Here is a 20,133-nt window from a genome sequence, read left to right on the forward strand (position 1 = left end):
TCATCTATCCTAATAGGATCTCTGGGCGTGTATGTCATGCAGTGATCCTCAAATGGGGGCAATTTTGTCCTTCAGGGGATAAAAGGCAATGTTTGCGACGGTTTGGGTTGTCAAACTGGGGGAGGAGGGCTACTGGCATCTAGTGAGTAGAGATCAGGGATGACGCTAAGTATCCTACAACGCACAAGGCATCCCTCTCCCCTTCAACAAAAAACAGTCTGGTCCAAAATGTCGGTAGTGCCAAGGTTAGAAATCCTGGTATAATGTCTACCATGGCTTTACACCATTCTTTGGCCCATTGTAGACAGTTCTGTAGATAGGACTGGGTGGTTCACAGCCCACCCCCGAGAATTCTGGTAGAATGTCCAGAAAAGTTCAGAGGTGTTAAAAGATTATGAGCAGAGGAGGGAGAGGGAGTAACAACTTGAGGGCCATTGGAAGACACCTGGCTGGAGTAAGGAAGAGAGTGTTTCTTAGCAAATTCTTCCACGCAGGCTTTGATGGGTCCAGGTTTGCCTAGTGGTAGGTGGCACCTGAGCCACTCTGCTGGGTGGAGCTTTACAACTGAAATGGGGGCACTCCAGAAGTGGGACTTAGATCGCTGTTGAGGCTACGAGCTGACGTGGGTAGGAAGGCTGTAGAGTCAGAGCACCTCACCTACAAATACCAATAGAGGACAAAGAGCTGAGTGCAGTCTTAGAAAAAGATAAGTTGGTTAACTTGAGCATTGTGTACACGAGGACCAAGATTACATCGTGGCCCCAGAAGTAAAAGGTGAGGGACCATGCGTGCACTTCCAGAGGAGAGCAGGGATGGGAGCCAGCAGCCCTGCTGGTCTCTGGATTGTCTTTTGGGGGCTTACACATTCCCCAGTCCGGCACAAGGCTTGACCTCTGTGGCTCTGGACCCACCAGCTTTCAGAACTGGTCTTTAGCACAGCTAGTTTGACTTCTCAGGATATAAACTGCTTTCTTCTCATATTTACTGCTATTTTCAGTAATTATAAAAGTAATACACAGTGAGTGTGAGAAGTCTGAGAAATACAGAGACGTATATCCCTGGTGGTGCAGTAGTTAAGAATCCGCCTGCCAACGCAGGGGACACGGGTTCGAACCCTGGTCCGGGAAGATCCCACTTGCTGTGGAGCAACTAAGCCCGTGCACCACAACTACTGAACCCACATGCCACAACTACTGAAGCCCATGAGCCTAGAGCCCGTGCTCTGCAACAAGAGAAGCTACCGCAATGAGAAGCCCGAGCACCGCAACGAAGAGTAGCCCCCACTCGCCGTAATTAGAGAAAGCCCGCATGCAGGAACAAAGACCCAACACAGCCAAAAATAAATAAAGTTTAAAAAAAGAATAGGGCTTCCCTGGTGGCGCAGTGGTTGAGAATCTGCCTGCTAATGCAGGGGACACGGGTTCGAGCCCTGGTCTGGGAGGATCCCACATGCCGCGGAGCAACTAGGCCCGTGAGCCACAACTACTGAGCCTGCGCATCTAGAGCCTGTGCTCCGCAACAAGAGAGGCCGCCATAGTGAGAGGCTCGCGCACCGCGATGAAGAGTGGCCCCCGCTCGCCACAACTAGAGAAAGCCCTCGCACAGAAATGAAGACGCAACACAGCAAAAATAAATAAATTAATTAATAAACTCCTACCCCCAACATCTTCTTTAAAAAAAAAAAAAAAAGAATAAAAAGAATGAAAATCCTTGGTAATCCTAACTTCCACTGATAAACACTGTTAATGCTATTTCAGAATTTTTTCTATGCATATTATTTTTCACATGATTGGGGTCATACGATGCATAATGCTGTGGTATTTGGCATCCTCTCTATCCAAAGTTAATAGGGACAGATTTAGGTATTGCAAGAAAACCGAATGAAGATAATGGGGCTTGGGGCTCTTGCAAAATATTTCCTCCTCAATAAATCTAGACCAAAAAATTCTTGACTGTTGACATTTACAAAACTTACAAATTATCTTCTAAGCAAAGCATCAACTTTTAAAACATTTGTGAACTTGAGGTCAGAAAAGTGGTGCCCTTGAGACAGCTGTGATTTGCTAAGAAGAAATATATCTTTTAAAGTTTTGTTTTCACTTGGCTGAAGACAATTCAGGATTCATGCACAAGGTATGTGTCTCCCGACATACGAAGCCTTTCAGCTATGCACAGTTGGGTTCGGAAGGGTTTACCTTTGGAATTGGGATTGAGCGGCAAGTCTACTAAAATGGCTAAAGCCTTCCACAGGATCATGGCCACGAACTATGGCAAATGCTGACCGTTCTTAAAGAACACAGACCTATACAGAATCTCAGAGAAGTGGTGGGAAGGAGACCCCAGGCACACACTTGAGTAACAGTGGACGCCACTAAGTTGCTGTGGTATGCAGATTAGGAGACACCTAATCTTCCTTTCCCTCAGCAACACCCAACTTTTCCTCTAAATGAACGTTGAGCAAATATTTAAAGAATGTCAGTTTGAAGGGGGTATAGGTTATTAGCCTGCCAGGGGTTCCCACGAGTCTGGCCCATCTCTATGTTAACCACTCTTTCTTCCACCATCCTACTATATATAGTGACAGAGGAGCAGTATGGCACGAGGAAAGGCATCATCACAAAAGTCCAGTCATCTGGTGCAGAATAGAGGGGGTGCCAACTTCCCCTATCAGGACAACAGGGCTGGGATAACAGCAGTTTCAGGGAAGTTCACAAGCAAATCTCTCCTCCAACAAATGCTTCAAAGAAGACCACTGTGTGCCAGAGTCCACAGGCAGCTTACAATTTTCATTTGGAAGGAACTGCATACTTGGTAGAACAGGGGCAAAGTCAAGTCTGACTGTCTTACCAGGCACTGCTGCAGTTAACTTTGGACTGTGTCAACTTGCCCTTGGAAGAAGCTCTTTTGCCCCTGAATGAAAATCTTTACCAGTTAGTTACTTTTGGTGGCAACTTCTCTTTTATCCCCACCCCATCCCAGATTCCTGGGGGTTTTATCTGACCAAGCAAAAGTGCGGTAAATTTCCACTCATCTATATTTTTGTCTGGATCTGAAAGGTAGAAACATGGGCTAACACAGTCTTGGCAGGAGCCACTTCAGAAGCAACTGGGTGAAACCCAAACTCCCTCTGAAAGCAGGGGCAAAAGGGAGACATGGGCAGATACATGAAAAGCCTGTGAAGTTTAAGAAAGAAGGACCATTTGGGGAACCAGAAGAGGTGGCTTTCCTGTGATCACACAGTCAGCTGCATATACTGACTTTCTAAAGCCTGGGCTCTTTGTTCCCTGGTCCAGGGCTTTTTTTTCTTGAACCAGAGTTTAAGTCTTGACTCTCTAACATGCTCTGTGGCCTTGGGCAAATAGCTAAATCTCTCTGAGCTGAGGTTTCCTGTCTATACTATGAGGGGGAGCAGTGAAAATCAGGGCCTCCAAATCAGGCACACATCAGAGTGATGTGGGCCTTCGGAATCAGGGGACCCAGGGACCCGTGGGGATCTGTGTTTAGGAAGCAATGTAGAGAAGCGGGCAAAAGCTTCTGGAGTAGACTGCCTGGGGTCCAAACTGCTTCTACCTCTGGCCATCTGGGCGACCTTGGGCACTTCATCTCTGAGTTTCAGTTCCCTTGTCAGCAAAATGGGGTTACAAATAACTCCTCCCTCACTGGACTTGCCGTGAGGATGAAATGAACTAGTTCAGGAACAGAACGGGGTAGGTGCCCAGCAATCAGTGGCTGCTATCACTTGGATGAAGCTCCTGGGGGATTCTGATTAAGAATCACGAGACGAGATGCTCCTTTAGATCTCTTCATTCTGAGCTGCAGAAAGTGACATTCTATCATAAGACATCAACCCCCTACGAATGCATCCAAATTGCACTAAGTACCTTTTTCACCCATAGATGCAACACTCTAACCAGTGAGAAAGGAAACAATAGGCTTTTGTTTGGGAAGTTTGTGTTCTCCTTCCCTCTGCCCTCCTCCCCATCTGCCACCATGGGTGCACTTCAATGATCTCCTTAAGAGGCCCACAGCCCCGGAGGACCAGATGTTTTCTAAGATAAAGTATAGTTTCTGGATAACTGGACAGATTTTTAAAAACAAACACAGTGGAAATCCTACATTCGAGTGAGCATTGTCTCTCATCCCCTTGGGAAGTGAGCCCCTCTTTGGAACTGTTAGAGCTGCTTTCATGACTAATGTTCAGTTTGAAAAAGATAGCTTCAAAGGGGGCAACGTTTTATGCTTTGGAGAGTGAACCAAAAGTAAACCAGAGCCATGCTTTGTGAATAAGACTGAAGATCAAGCTGAGAAACAAAATTTTGCGTCAAAAAAGAAATGTGCCTATAAAACCAGGAAACTGATTTGTCACATGGCCTTTCAATTGAATTTTAGTAAGTTTGTTAAAAATCAGTTTCCTTTGTTTACAGTCATACCTCATAATTTTCCATGCAACACCAGGATAGTCTAGCATGTTTTTCATTATTGTATTAGTAAAAACATTCATTTTTTATTTACTGTTCGTTAAAATGGATCATTTGTCAGCTCCTAACCCAGCGTCTCCTTTTTAGCATTCTAATCTCTCTACAAGTGGATTTCCAATTGAAAGTGGATCTTTTCTTGGCACGATACACCGAATACTGGAGTAGGAAAAAGTGCATCCAGAATAAATAAAGTTTGTGTGAAGATTTCCAAGATATTTTCTTGGCCAGGAGTGAGTTCAGCCTGGTGACTGGAGAACCAACCAAATGCTAAACTTAAGATGCATGCTTGGCCTAAATAATTAACAAGAATTTTAAAGTTAAAATTTAAATAATGGTCGTGGTTATTTTTTTTCTTATGACGGAAGGGACATATGATCATAGAAAACCTAGAAAACTTAGATGAACAGAAAGAAGAAAGTAAAAACTAATAGTGGTCTCATTCAGAGGTAACTACTGTTAAAATTTGGTTGTGTGTCTTTCACGTTTCTCTCTCTCTTTGCATATAAATATATGTGTCTAAAACAGGAATAGCATCAAGGCACTGTTTTGTAACTTATTTTTAACATATGAAGCAGTATCCTTAACATCTTTCCCACATAAGTAATTATTCATCTTTCCCCCAGTATTAATTATTTAAGGATAAAGTATAATTTATATAACAAATTAACTACCGTTAAACACTTATGTTACCATTTAAATGTTTCCATTTGTTTACTTTCTTTCCTTCCCCTCCCTCCCTCCCTTCCTTTCTTGCTTCCATCCCAAATTCATTCCTTCCTCCCTCCTCCCCCTCTCCTCTCTGTCTCCTTTTTTCTTTTTGCCATCATAAGCAATATTATGATGAACATCTTGTAGCTGAGTCTTTGTTAACATTCTCAATCATTTCCTTTTGATGAAGTTGAAATTGAAATTCTGGGTCAAAAAATGTATAAAAGCAGTTGATTCATTTTAAGAATGGCCTTCCTGGGGAGTTCCCTGGTGGTCTAGCGGTTAGGATTTCAGGCTTTCACTGCCGGCGGCAGCGGAGGGGTTGGGCGGTTTGGGTTCAATCCCTGGTTGGTGAAGCACGCAGCCAAAAAAAAAAAAAAAAAATTCCAAAAGATTCAATGGTCTCTCTCACCAATGATGAATGAAAACACTTCTTACTCTATATCTTTGCCAATATTGGGAATTGTGTTTTTTGTTAATCTTTGCCAGTTTGATAGATTATTTTAATTTGTGTTTCCTTGATTACAGTGAGCATTTCCCACGTGGTTATTTGCCATTATTTTTCTTGTAAATTTCCTTTTCATATCTTTTACCCACGGATGTGCTCACATTTTCTACTGATTTTAAGAGCTGTCTACATATTAAAGTTATTGATCCTTTGTTTGTTCTATGTCTTACAATTAATTTAGCATGTTTTCTGTTTCCCTTTAGATTTTTTAGAGGGGGGGAGGTTTAAAGAATTAAAAAATATGTACTCAAACCATTCAAATTTTCCTTCATGGTATGTTCTTTCAGTTATGCTTAAAAAGTCTTTCCCCACTGGAAAATTAGGTAAATATTTATTTTTGTTTCCTTCTAAAACTTCTATAGTTTCATGTTCACGTTTAAATTTTTCATCTGGAATTTGTTTAGATGTAAGGTGTGAGATAAAAATTGAACTGAATCATTTTTCTAAGAGGTTAGCCAGTTGTCTCAATACCATTTTTGAATAATCCACTCTTTTCCCACCGATAAGAAAGGTCATTTTATTTTATACTAAATTCACAGAAGTGCTTGGTTCTTTTTATGGACTTTGTTTTTCCTGTTCTGTTTGGTTTGCCTTTTGTGGCACCAGTCATACACTGTTTAAATTACTGCAGCTTTTTTATACATCTTAAAATCGTCTAGGGCAAGTTTCCACATTTTTCTTGGCTATTCTTAAATGTTTATTCTTCCATATATACACTTTAGAATTATTTTGTTAACTTCAAAAGTCCCATTGGACCTTTCATTGGGATCGTAGTAAAAGTAAATATTAATTTGAAGACAACCGGTATCTTTGCAATCCTCAATTCCCGCTCCATTGAATAATAGTGATAATGATAATAATAAATTAATATTAGCAGCCAACATTGATCGACTGCTTACTGCATGCTTGGCCCTGTTCTGAGCTCTAATTCTCACACTGAAACATCATAACAGTCCACCACAGAGGTGCTATTATTGCCATACTCATTTTACAGATAGAGAAATTGAGGCTTGGAGATGTTAAATACTGTAACTTGCCATGGTCACAAAGCTTTCAGACAGAAACAGGGTTCTTTTCCTGGGTGGTTCCAGTGTACGTTCTATGCCATGAGTCTATACTGCCTCTGTATTGACTTACATTTTCTTCATTTCCCTCACAGAGTTGTGTAATTTTCTTCCTATATGTCTCTACAAATTTCGTTAAATTAGTTCTTACCAGATTTTATATGTTGCTGCTGTATTTTTTCTGTGATGTTTGGTCATTGCTAGATTCTGGCAAAGCTATTGATTATTATAAGGAAGGTATTTATTTTGAAATCATCCAGTTTAATAACCTTCTTATTAGTGCCGTAGTCTGTTGATTCTCTTTTAGTTTTGCAGGACGACACAACCATCCTTTTAAAGTAATAACGTTTGGCTCCCGTTTGCTGTACTTATATCTGTCATTAGTTTTCTTGCATTACTGTAATACCTATAGCCATGTCTAATACAGGAGTCACTATCCATAGGTGGCTATTGACATTCAAGTTAATTAAAATTAAATGAATTAAAAAATTCAGTTCCTCAACTGCACTAGTCACTCTTCAAGTCCCCAATAAGCCACATGTGGCTTGTGGCTACCACACTGGCTACATTTTAGAACATTTTCATTATCACAGAAAGTTCTATTGGACAGCACTGCTAAAACTTCCAAATTAATGTGAAATAATAATGGTGAAACGAGTTGTCCTGCTTTTCTCTTCCTAACTGTAAAGTTAATATCTCTATTTAGTGATTTACCATAAAATGATGTTGAGTTTTGAATTTAAATATCTGTATGTATTTTTTTATTACGTTAAAGAAGTCTTAACCTACTCCTAGTTTTCTAAAAGTATATATTTTAAAAATTTGGAATGGATAATGAACTTTAACGTCTTCTTGGCATCAAAAAATTTTGCTCCGTGAGAGGCAAATTCCCCCTCATTCTTTAAATTTATCTTACTTATCCTGGTCCTTTTTAAATACATTGCTGGATTTTGTTTACCAATATTTTATTTATGTTTGTCATCAAAGAAATTGATTTCAAATATTTTCTACTACTAGTATCTTGTCCAGTTTTTTAAAAAAATCAAGATTATATAATTTTCATAAAATGAATTAAAACCCTTTTTCTCTATTTCTTTTCTCTGGAAGAGTATGTATCAGATATGAGTCATCTGTCCCTTAAAGTCTGGTAAAACTTAGATGAAAAAAATCTGGGTCTGGTGCTTTAGTTGAGGGGTACGATTTTCTCACATCTCTCTTCCAGTTCATGCATTTCATCTTCATCTGTGTCTAATCACACTCCTTAGTCTATCCATTAAGTTGTATTTCAGTGAATAAACTTCTTCAGCTCTAAAATTTACACTAGGTTCTCTGCAAATGTGCCTTTGTTGAATGTTCTTCCCCTTTGGTCTGTTTGATTTCTTCACACACTTTATTTCATTTTTTAATTGAAATTAGTTGATGTACAATATTATGTTTCAGGTGTACTACACAGTAATTTGACATTTTCATACACTATGAAATGAGCACCATGATAAATCTAGTATCCATCTGTCTCCACACAAAGTCATTACAATATTATTAATCATATTCCTTCTGCTGTATATTAAATCCCTGTGGCTTATTTATTTTATAACTGGAGGTTTGTATTTCTTAACACCCTTCACTTATTTCACCCCCCACCCCTCAACCTCCCTCCTCTCTGGCAACCACCCATTCTTTTCTCTGCATCTAGAAATCAGTTTTCATTTTGTTTTGGTTGTTTGTTGCTTCTACATCTTGGCTATCGTAAATAATGCTGCAATGAACATTGGCATGCATATATCTTTTCAAATTAATGTTTTCTTCAGGTAAATACTCAGAAGTGAAATTGCTAAATCATATAGCAGTTCTATTTTTAAGTTTTTGAGGAACCTCCATACCGTCTTCCACAGTGGCTACACCAATTTACATTCCCACCAACATTGTACAAGGGTTCCCTTTTCTCCACATCCTTGCCAGCACTTTATCTCTTGATGATAGCCATTCTGACAGGTGTGAGGTAGTAACTCCTTGTGGTTTTGATTTGCTTTCCTCTGATGATTAGTGATGTTCAGCATCTTTTCATGTGCCTGTTGGCCGTCTGTATGTCTTGTTTGGAAATACGTCTATTTAGATTCTCTGCCTATTTTTCAATTGGGCTGTTTATTGTTTCTGATGTTGAGTTGTATGAGTTCTTCATATATTTTGAATATTAATCCCTTATCAGATATATAGTTTACAAATATCTTCTCCCATTCAATAGGTGGCCTTTCCTTTTGTTGATAGTTTCCTTTGCTGTGTAAGAGCTTTTAGGTTGGTGTATTTTTGCTTTTGTTTCCCTTGTGTGATGAGACAGATCCAAAAAAATATTGCTAAGACAGATGTCAAAGAGAGTACTGCCTATGTTTCCTCCTAGTTTTATGGTTTCAGACCTTACATTTAAGCCTTTAACCCATTTTTGAGTTTACTTTTGCATGTAGTATAAGAAAGTAGTCCACATTGACTCTATTGCACACAGTTTTCCAAATACCACTTATTGAAGAGGCTGTCTTTTCTCATTGTATATTCTTGCTTGCTTTGTTGTAGATTAATTGACCATATAAGCATGGGTTTATTTCTAGGCTCTCTATTCTGTTCCATTGATCTATGTGTTTGTTTTCATGCCAGTACCATATTGTTTTGATTACAGTAACTTTGTAGTATAGCTTGAAATCAAGGAGTGTGACAACTCTAGCTTTGTTCTTCTTTCTCAAAATTGCTTTGACTATTTGGGGTCTTTTGGGTTTCCATACAGATTTTAGAGTTATTTGTTCTAGTTCTGTGATAAATGCCACTGGCATTTTGATGGGGATTGCACTGAATCTGTAGATTGCCTTGGGTAGTATAGTCATTTTAACAATACTGATTCTTCCAATCCATAAGCACCAAATATCTTTCCATTTATTTTGTCATCTTGAATTTATTTCATCAATCTCTTACAGCTTTCAGAATACAAATCTTTTTCCTCTTTGATCAGATTTATTCCTAGGTATTTTATTCTTCTTGATACAATTGTAAATGTGATTGTTTTCTTAATTTCTCTTTCTGATAGTTAATAATTAGTATTTAGAAATGCAACATATTTCTGTATATTACTTTTGTATTCTACCACCTTACTGAACTCATTTCAGTTCAAATGGTTTTTGGTAGTGTCTCTAGAATTTTCTATGTATGGAACCATATCATGTGCAAACAGTGACAGTTTTACTTCTTCCTTTCCAATTTGTATTCCTTTTATTTCTTTTTCTTTTCTGAGTGTTGTGGCTACGACTTCCAATTCCATGTTGAATAAAAGTGGCAAGAGTGGGATTCTTGTCTTGTTCCTGATCTTACAGGAAATGCTTTCAGCTTTTCATCATTGATTATGATGTTGCCTATGGGTTTGTCATACATGGCCTTTATTATGTTGAGGTATGTTCCTTCTATGCCCATTTTCTGGAGAGTTTTTACCATAAAAGGATGTTGGGTTTTGTCAAAAGCTTTTTCTGAATCTATTGAAATTATCATATGGTTTTTATTCTTCAGTTTGTTAATGTGGTGTATTATGTTGATTGATTTGTGGATACAGAGACATCCTTGTGTTCCTGGGATAAATCGTACTTGATCATGGTGTATGATCCTTTTAACATATTGTTCAATTCAGTTTGCTAATATTTTGCTGAGGATTTTTGCATTTATGTTCATCAGTGATATTGACCTGTAATTATTTTTTGTGGTATCTTTGTCTGGTTTTGTTATTAGAGTGATGTTGGCTTTGTAGAATGAGTTCAGGAGAATTCCTCTTCATTTTTTCTGGAACAGTTTGAGAAGGACAGATGTTAACTCTTCTTTGAAGTTTGGTAGAATTTCCCTGTGAAATTGTCTGGTCCTAGACTTTCATTTGTTGAAAGTTTTTTAAAGTAATGATTGAATTTCATTACTGGTTATTATTAGCCTGTTCATATTTTCTATTTCTTCCTGATTCAGTCTTGGGAGATCACACATTTCTAGGAATTTATCCATTTCTTCTAGGTTGTCCATTTTATTGTCATATAATTGTTTGTATTGGGTGGGCCAAAAGGTTTGTTTGATTATTTCTGTAAGAAAATAAGCTAATTCTAGTACTAGCTAATTCTAGTAGCACTTAGTTGTCTTTAACTTCATTCAAAACAGTTTTGTTAGATTGTATGTGATGGCAGTCATATCAGCGTGCATTTAAAAAAAGACTATCAAAATTGGTGAATTTTTGTGTAGCCATTTGAATATTGAAGATGGAAGAAAAAAAGCAACATTTTTGGCATATTATGCTTTATTATTTCAAGAAAGGTAAAAACGCAACTGAAACACAAAAAAAGATTGGTGCAGCAAATGGAGAAGGTGCTGTGACTGATCGAACATGTCAAAAGTGGTTTGCAAAGTCTCATGCTGGGAATTTCTCACTGGACGATGCTCCACAGTCGGGTAGACCAGTTGAAGTTGATAGTGATCAAATTGAAACAATAATTGAGAACAATCAATGTTATATTACGTGGGAGATAGCCGACATACTCAAAATACCCAGATCAAGTGTTGAAAATCATTTGCATCAGCTTGGTTATTTATGTTAATCACTTTGGTGTTTGTGTTCCACATAAGTTAAGTGGAAAAAACCTTCTTGACCATATTTCCACATGCGATTCTCTATTGAAACGTAATTAAAACATTCCATTTTAAAAACAAATTGTGATGGGTGTTGAAAAGTGGATACTGTACAACAATGTGGAATGGAAGAGATCGTGGGGCAAGTGAAATAAACCACCACCAACCACACCAAAGGCTGGTCTTCATCCAAAAAAGGTGATGTTGTGTATATGGTGGCATTGGAAAGGAGTCCTCTATTATGAGCTCCTTCCAGAAAACCAAACGATTAATTCCAACAAGTACTGCTCTCAATTAGACCAACTGAAAGTGGCACTCGACGAAAAGTGTCCAGAATTAGTCACAAGAAAACGCACAATGTTCCATCAGGATAACACAGGACCACATGTTTCTTTGATGACCAGGCAAAAACTGTTACATGTTGGCTGGGAAGTTCTGATTCATCTGCCGTATTCACCAGACATTGCACCTTCAGATTTCCATTTATTTCAGTCTTTAAAAAATTCTCTTAATAGAAAAAATTTCAATTCCCTGGAAGACTGTAAAAGGCAACGGGACCAGTTCTTTGCTCAAAAAGATAAAAAGTTTTGGGAAGATGGAATTATGAAGTTGCCTGAAAAATGGCAGAAGATAGTGGAACAAAATGGTGAATAAAGTTGTTCAATAAAATTCTTGGTGAAAGTGAAAAATGTGTCTTTTATTTTTTCTTAGAAAACTGAAGACACTTTTTGGCCAACCCAGTGGTAATCTCTTATGATCCTTTGTATTTCTCTGGTGTCGGTTGTAACTTCTCTTTCATTTCTGATTTTATTTATTTGGATCCTCTCTCTTTTTTTCTTGATGAGTTTGGCTAAAGGTTTATCAATTTTGTCAATCTTCTCAAAGAAACAGCTCTTAGTTTCATTGATCTTTTCTACTGTTTTTTAATTCTCTGTTTTATTTACACTCTGATCTTTATTTATTTTTCCTTCTAGTAACTTTGGGTTTTGTTTGTTCTTATTTTTCTAGTCCCTTTAGGTGTAAGGTGTTGACTGTTTATTTGACTTGTTTTTAGACACTTTAAATGTGTTTATTTTACATCCTCTTTCAAATTCCTCTTTAGTCTTCTTGCTTGCTCTCCGTTTTCTTTCATCTTTTATCATATGATTTATCATTTGGTGTTGCGAGCCCATCTTCAGAGGGGGTTATGGCTTCAGGAGTGGTGTAGGTTGGACTGGATGTATACTGCCTCTGCCAGGGCCACAGGGATCTGGATGGCCACGGACATATTTTGGAGTTAGTTTCCTGACTTGGTGCTTCTGTATTATGCGGCTGGCAAAGCATCTTACCTTTATTTCCCTGCCTGCTTCCTTGAATCACTGAGCAGCTTTCCCTGTCCCCATTCAATGTCTAGTACAGCCCTCGGAGCCTGATTTCTACAGGGGGCTCTGCTTTTGCCTGCTTGTCTTGCTGGTGCCCTGTATCTACATCAGTAGCAAGATCACAGCCTGAAGACCCCTCAGGCCCAGAGCCCCCAGAGCTTTGCTTCCTGCTTAGATTTTGTATTCCCTTTTTGTCTCCTGTGCCTGGGGGTTTCCTCCTCATTCCCTTGAGCAAGGCCACATGTCACAACTTTTAAAATCATATTTTATGCAGAATTTTGGATCTATTATATTGAGACCAGAAACAAGTCCAGAAATTGTTTTAGATTCCTAAGTGGTTGATTTGTTTACTTTCTTTTTAAGCAGAGGCAAGGAAAGCAGGAGAGACATAGGTATTAACCTATGCTTTTAATTTTCTGGTTATATTTATCATCTAAGAATATATTTAAACAACTTCAACATTTTGGTATTAATATGTTGGTGTTTTATTTGTGTCTTAGTGCAATAATGTTAAAGGGTGTTCATAGTTTTTTCAATTTGTTATTTATTTATTTATTTTTTGCGGTACGCGGGCCTCTCACTGTTGTGGCCTCTCCCGTTGCGGAGCACAGGCTCCGGACGCGCAGGCTCAGCGGCCATGGCTCACGGGCCCAGCCGCTCCGCGGCACGTGGGATCTTCCCAGACTGGGGCACAAACCTGCATCCCCTGCATCGGCAGGCAGACTCTCAACAACTGCGCCACCAGAGAAGACCTCAATTTGTTATTTTTTATTTAACTGTTTTTCTTTATATAATCTGCTACAAATTATACCTTATTTGTTGAAGACTCCAAGGCTTATATCGTAACAGCCATAGCTTCAGTATCTGGCCTGCAATTAGTCTTATTATGGTTGATAAGGGCACTTCTATTCTCTTTTTTTGTTATAAAATGTAATGCAGTATTTAGGAAAAAATCTTGAAAGAGGAAATATATACTATAAAAATTAAAACAGATAATTTAAAACTTGGATGTAGAAGTGGGAAAGGAGAATGGGAAAAGTAAAAGAATCTAAATTTATTTTATTTTATGGGGACAACTCAATGAGATACTTACATTCATAAGGTTGGTAGAAAAATGTAGAATTGAATATGTTGCATTTTAAAATTTATTTATCTTTTCTGTCCTCCACAGTTTCTTGTTCATATTATTTACTGAATGTAAAAGAACAGATGAATTAATAAATGAATGACAATTTTTTTTCAAATTCCAATATTTTCCCCTTAGCTAGAATATTTTTAATAACTATTGGTTTGAGTTCAGGAGTGTTACTTGCAGCATATAATGTGGTTGAGTCACTGCCTTTCTTTTCTCCAAACTGTCAGCACTTGTGCTGGAGGCACAATTAGGTTTGTGGTTTAAGCTAAATCCCTACCCCAAAGGCCTTTATTCCTTTTTGATTATGAATCAGGTGGAGAGCCCGTGCGGGTGTTTGCAAGTTTGTATTAGGAAAGGAAGGGAAGCTAGTTTCCCAAGAAATAAAATTGCATGGAGAAGCTGGAAAATATGCATTCAGTATGTCACTCTACGAATCCATAGTAAATTTGCATTTTTTTGTTATCTTCATATAGCATCTCTGCGTAACCTTTCAAGGAATGGCAACGCTACACCCCATGTCCATTCATGTTCAGAGAGGGGTTGGGTCCAAAGGCTTGCTTGTCTGGGAAGCCTTCTTTGGAAGGCGTTGGTGTCTTTTGAGTTTAACCCTCAGGAGTTTCTGATCTTAGGTTTATGATTCTGGTTAAGGAGAGAGGGAAGGCGGACTTGGATGACATCACAAATTAAAGGGGAAAAAAAGGAAGGACTTTAGAGGGTGCACGTCCAACTTTCACACTGTGACTTCTTGGGGATACTTCAAGATGTTTTCAAATAGCATGTACTCTTTGGATATGTGAGGGCATTTCCAAGTATCAAGAAAAATTAACTGACTGTTTCAAATCTTTGGAATTATTCCAAATTCAGGAATCCCAGATGTTTGTAAAGATGCCATTGCATACCTGTTTAAATATTGAAGTGGGTTTCAAGATGCTATAGAGGGGAAAAGGCATACCCTTCAATTCTTCCTTTTTAAAAACAGTATAGTACCTACTCCGTAACGCTATCAGGAGGACCAAACTAGCGTGAATGGTTAGTCAATAAGCTTGAGTATCCTTTCCTTCCTCTTTGCTCTTTCTACCTCCCAGGGCAGCTGTGGCAAAAAGATGTGTGGTATTTAAAATGTCATAGCACTACAGAAAATACAGTATGTTGTTACGGTTTATCGCTGGAGATACTGAACCAATAATTATCTGTGTGATGAATGCCAGATGTAAATAATAACCAGGGCTCCTGGCATTTGTCTTTCCATCATCTGTCTCCCCATCTTTCCTGGACAGCAATCTGAATCACACACGTCTTTAAATTAAGAACTTGCCTGCTACAAATGTCTTGCGAAAGTGCCAATGTTATGACAAGTCATTTTTTTTCCCATGAAATGCACTTAGTTTTACTTCCATATGCCTGTATTTCAGGTCAGGTATTCACCCTGATGAGAGCTTTTTGGCGACTCCAAAGCAAGAATCATCCAGATTGAACAAACTTCCAGAATCTACACATGCAAGTCGCACAGTTTGGCTTTTAGTTTACTCAGAATTAATACATTTAGACCATTTATTTTTCCCTCTTGTGCTTGAGAGTCCCGAATACCTTGTTAAGGAACATCAAGCTTCGTAAGCCCTAAGCAGCCAGGGCCTGCACTGACGGCTGAGAGTTTTGAACTTGGTACAAATGCTGGTGGACTGGAAAACAAGTGCCTGCCGCCTCTCCTGATGGGAGCAAGGGCGCCGCAGCGGCTAGCTATGCCCTTGCTGGTGGCCTTTCTAGCAGGGAAGACCCTTCTCTGTAGTTTCCTGTGTGTGGCCTCGCTAGAAGATGGGGCTGGGGAGCCCTTCCCCGAAGCAGGCGAAGCAGGTGGTAGAAACCCCCAAACTCCACGAGAACTTACTGAGCGTCACTGACTCGTTGATCTTGAAGCTGCAGAGGACCCTGTCCACGTTGCGGGCGTGTCGGAAGCCGTTACCTCTGACAACTACTTGAAATGATTCTGAAACAAAGAATAATGACACGACACCTTCATGGACTGCACACCGTTAACCTTAAGTTTCCCATCTGCCCTGGTTTAGGGAGTCTGTTAACTATTTCACCAGGCTTAAAATATTAAAAAAATCAGTTCAGGCTGGGAAACAGAAGCATCGTGTGGGAGCCTTTTAACACCTATTCACTACCTTCTCACTAGTTGTTCACCAGGTTGGCAGAGAACTTCTTACTTTGAATTTCCACCTTGCCTTTCCCTTTACTCTTCCTCCTAGCTGGAATGCCTCCCCCACCCCCCCCCCCCCCGACCTGTGTCCTGCAAACCTTACCCATCTCTCAAGTCCTGGCAGTTTTAAAACCTGTGATCTCTGCCACCAGAAGGCCACGGGGGAGGGACTCTCCACTTCTTCAATCCTCTTGTGTCTCTTTTACATATTGGATGCTGAGGAAAGGATTTATTTAGAACTCCAGGTACCTAGCGTTTTTGAAAACCACTACCTGTGGGCATTCACAGTCTGTCCCGAACAGTGTAGCATGTGATTATGTACTGTCTGGTGTTGTTCTTTTGTCTTTTCTTCCACAACTAGAAAACATTCCTTTATGTTTAGAAATTGTTTGATGCAGCTTCAGCTCTCCTGTCTCTGCAGGGCACACAGTAGGAGCACCTAGTGTTATGTAGGAATAATTGTACTCAGCAGGGGATCGAAATCTTGCTTAGGGGTCAGCAAGCATTGCCCGTTTGAACTGACATTGGCCCTTAGTGCACTTAGAACTCTCTTCTGTCAAAGTAGAGGAGATAATATACCTCTGCGGGTCTCTAGCCCTGCATGTTAATTTCATGTTGGCATAATTCATGTTGAATTAACACGTTAATAAAACATTGATAAAGCAAAAATAATGATCCTCTATACTAGTCTTACTAAGGGAAAAAACCAGCTAATTAATTCATTAAATGTTTAGGAATATTTGCTTAAGTTTGATGGTAACTAATAGCCAATACTCCATTTTCTTTGATTTTTGTCATCTTTTTGTGTGTAAAAATTGGGGCTTGGGATAATGCTGTGTGGCATATAAAAAAGAAAAAGACTAAAAGTTAGAGGTTAAAACGCAGTATTTGTGAAAGTGGATCTGGAAGTGTAAATTGCTATCCAGATGGAGATTTTCACCGGAGGATGAATGGAATTAAAGGACTGGCATATGGGACTCTTCCAAACTTTAATACATGTCATGCATCTATGTCACCTTCATTCTGGGGAAACTAATTTAGAGATCATGTTTGCCAAGAGAATAATAACTGATATCAATTGCTCCCTCTTTGTGTGCCAGGCCCTGTGCGAAGCATTGTATATGTCTGATGTCACTTAAACCCCACCACAGGGAGGTACAAATGAGAAAACCAAGCGTAGTGAGGTTAAGTAACTTGTCCAAGATCACACGGCTGGTAGCTGTCAGAATCAGAACTGGAATCCAGGTCTGCCAAGTATCAAACGCCTTAGGACTCAGCCATCATGTTCTTTACTGTTATGCTAAAATGTCTTGTGACATATGACTCATTTAGAGATTGACATTGTGATTTTTTAAAAAGCTTATTTTATTTTTACTTTACACAGGCTTGTCCATTTTGCAGAAAAATGGAGCTGGCCCAGCTGGGAAGCAGGAAACCAAAACCGAAGTAAAAGAAGCCGGAGGCACTAAGTGTGCCACAAGGAGAAACAAGTTAGAACAGAATGCTGTTTAGAGGTATCAACGACCTTCCCTGTAAGGAAATTGAGATTTTTGACGTTGTAAATGACTTGCCCAAGATCATGCAATCTGTAACTGGTAAAGCAGCAAAACTGGGACTTGTACCCACCAGCATTCACTGCCGTAGTTTTGAACTATATTAAGGTTCAGAACTTAACTATGGTTTTTCAGGACCATAGTCCTATGAGTATTAAGGATTTAGATATGCATGTTGATGCATATATATGATTGCTAAGTTTAGAAGGATGGACTAGATGGTTTTCTTTAGATGTCTGCCTGGCATGTGACTGATGACACAGTTGGTTCAACAAGCATTCTATTAGGTGTCAAGCATTGTGGAAGAATCTTATTGCATCTTGTTTACTCAATTTAGCCTATAGATACCCATTTCTGGTTTTAGTCTGAATGCTAGACATCCAGAAGTCTGCCATTGGATGCTTTTGCTGCTTGCAAATGTTTTCTGCCTCACTGCTCTGCCTACTGTCTCCTCAAAGATCAGTGGAAGGAGAGAAGATTCTGGAAACGCAGGCCATGTGCCAGCTCTCTTCTCTAACACCGTGTCCTAGCATAACCAGTTCTGCTGCTGAGTCCTCAGTGAAAGAGGATGCCGGCATGGCTGCTTGGCCAGCCCTCAGGGTGTTAGGGAGGAAGACAGCAGAAACCCAGGGACAGCCATGGTGGAGACGGAGCAATCTAACCCCCGAGGCGCGGGGAGCAGATGAAGGAAAGGATGCCCTGGGAGGCACACCAGAGCAGAGGCGAGCTCCCACCAGTTTCTATGTGAGGATGCACATTTGGCCTCCAGAAGCGCCTGAGTATCTGCCCCAGCAGCCCGACTGGAATGTCAGCCCTTCACATGTAGAAGGTATGTAACAAAACCCTGTCAAGTGAATCTGTCAGCAAGAGAGAGCCAGGACACACCAGAACCAGGACATACTGATTTAATTCAGTTTGTTCGCAAAGCCCTGAACCTGTCTCTCACCATACGTACATCTAAGTGTTTTTAGGCAGCGTGCATGTTGGTTTACAGCTCCTACAAGGAGTGCCTAGGGACTGGAGGGCATTAGGGAGGAATTTCTACTTGGAAATGATCTTTTACCTAATCTTTTAAGATACATATTCTTTAAGTTATCTTTAAGGTATATGTTTATTATGATTCTTTTGTCACTTTATTCTCAATTATAATTTAAGCTTCCTGATGGGAGAGGCCATCATATCTATTTCTTTAGAATCTTTGGCTGTGCCTCACCCAGGGCTGAGTCAGTCTCAGTGTAAGCTCGTTTAACGAACAAATAAATGACATCTTGGTATAGAAAGGGAGAAAGGGGAGGAGAAGGTGGTCATTTATTCAGGTACCAGTCAGATCTAACCCTGTTTGTTTTCTGAGGCTTCATCAGGTCATTGAATGAAAAGATGCTCAGCGTCATTGGTTATTAGGAAAATGCAAATCAAAACCACTCCACACTCACTAGAATGACTATAATAAAAGAGGTGGACAATAATAAGTGTTGGTGAAGAAACGAGAAGCCTCATACATTGCTGGTGGGAATGTAAATTGGTGCAGCTGTTTTGTAAAGTAGTTTGGCAATTCCTCAGAAAGTTAAACATAGAATTACCATGTGACCCAGAAATCCCATCCTATACTCAAGAGAATTGAAAACATATGTCTACACAAAAACTTGTACATATATAATAGCATCATTCACAATAGCCAAAAAAGTGGAAACAACCCAAGTATCCACCAAATGAGGAATATGGTATTCACACAATGGAATATTATTTACCCATAAAAAGTAACAAGTTCTGACACGTGCTATGACATGGATGAATCTTGAAAACGTTATGCCCAATGAAAGAAACCAGACATGAAAGTCCATCTATCGTATGATTTTATTCCATTTCATTTCCATGTGAATAGTGCAGATTAGCAAATCCAGAGAGACAGAAAATTGACTGGCCAGGGTTGGGGAGAGGAAGGAATGGGGAGTGACTGCTTAATGGGTACAGGGTTTCTTTTCAGGATAATGAACATATTCTGGAATTACACAGTGGCTATGGTTGTACAACTTTGTGAGTATATTAGACATTACTGAATTGTACTCTTTGAAAGGGTGAATTTTAGGATATGTGAATTATAGCTCAATTTTAAAAAAGAAAAAACTTAAGGTCAATGAATAGTTTGATAAACTTATTCTGTTCCCTTTTTTTGCTTTTTTGTTTTTTTTTTGGAAATGTGAACACATAGTTTTGCGATGACCTCAGTAAAGATCACCTATCAACCACTGTATCTGAAAATGAGACATCTGTATATTCACCATTTGCTCTGGTCACCTAAGACTTTTGTGCAAAATTAGTGATAGTTCCATCTTGAGAGTTAGCTTCAATTTGCTCTCCTATTAAATGCTATTGTAACATGTAACATCTAAAATATAATATAGAGCTGGATGTGTATTAAGTGCTTTCTGATGCCTAACTTACTCTAAGGTTTTTATTTTATAGCTATTTACTTATAAGAATTTTAGTGAGG

The 20,133-nt window shown here is 39.2% G+C and overlaps 1 protein-coding gene across 1 annotated transcript in view; it reads right to left on the reverse strand.

Annotated features, from left to right (window-relative positions):
- The window catches only part of ANTXR1 (ANTXR cell adhesion molecule 1), a 240,802-nt gene that overhangs the window by 133,629 nt on the left and 87,040 nt on the right, over positions 1 to 20,133 (reverse strand). The window contains exon 10 of the mRNA XM_065890773.1: positions 15,775 to 15,873. Within this exon, the coding sequence (XP_065746845.1) occupies positions 15,775 to 15,873 (99 nt within the window). The remainder of the gene's footprint in view (positions 1 to 15,774; positions 15,874 to 20,133) is intronic.

Source organism: Phocoena phocoena, chromosome 14, assembly GCF_963924675.1.
Source record: "Phocoena phocoena chromosome 14, mPhoPho1.1, whole genome shotgun sequence".
Taxonomy (NCBI): Eukaryota; Metazoa; Chordata; class Mammalia; order Artiodactyla; family Phocoenidae; genus Phocoena; species Phocoena phocoena.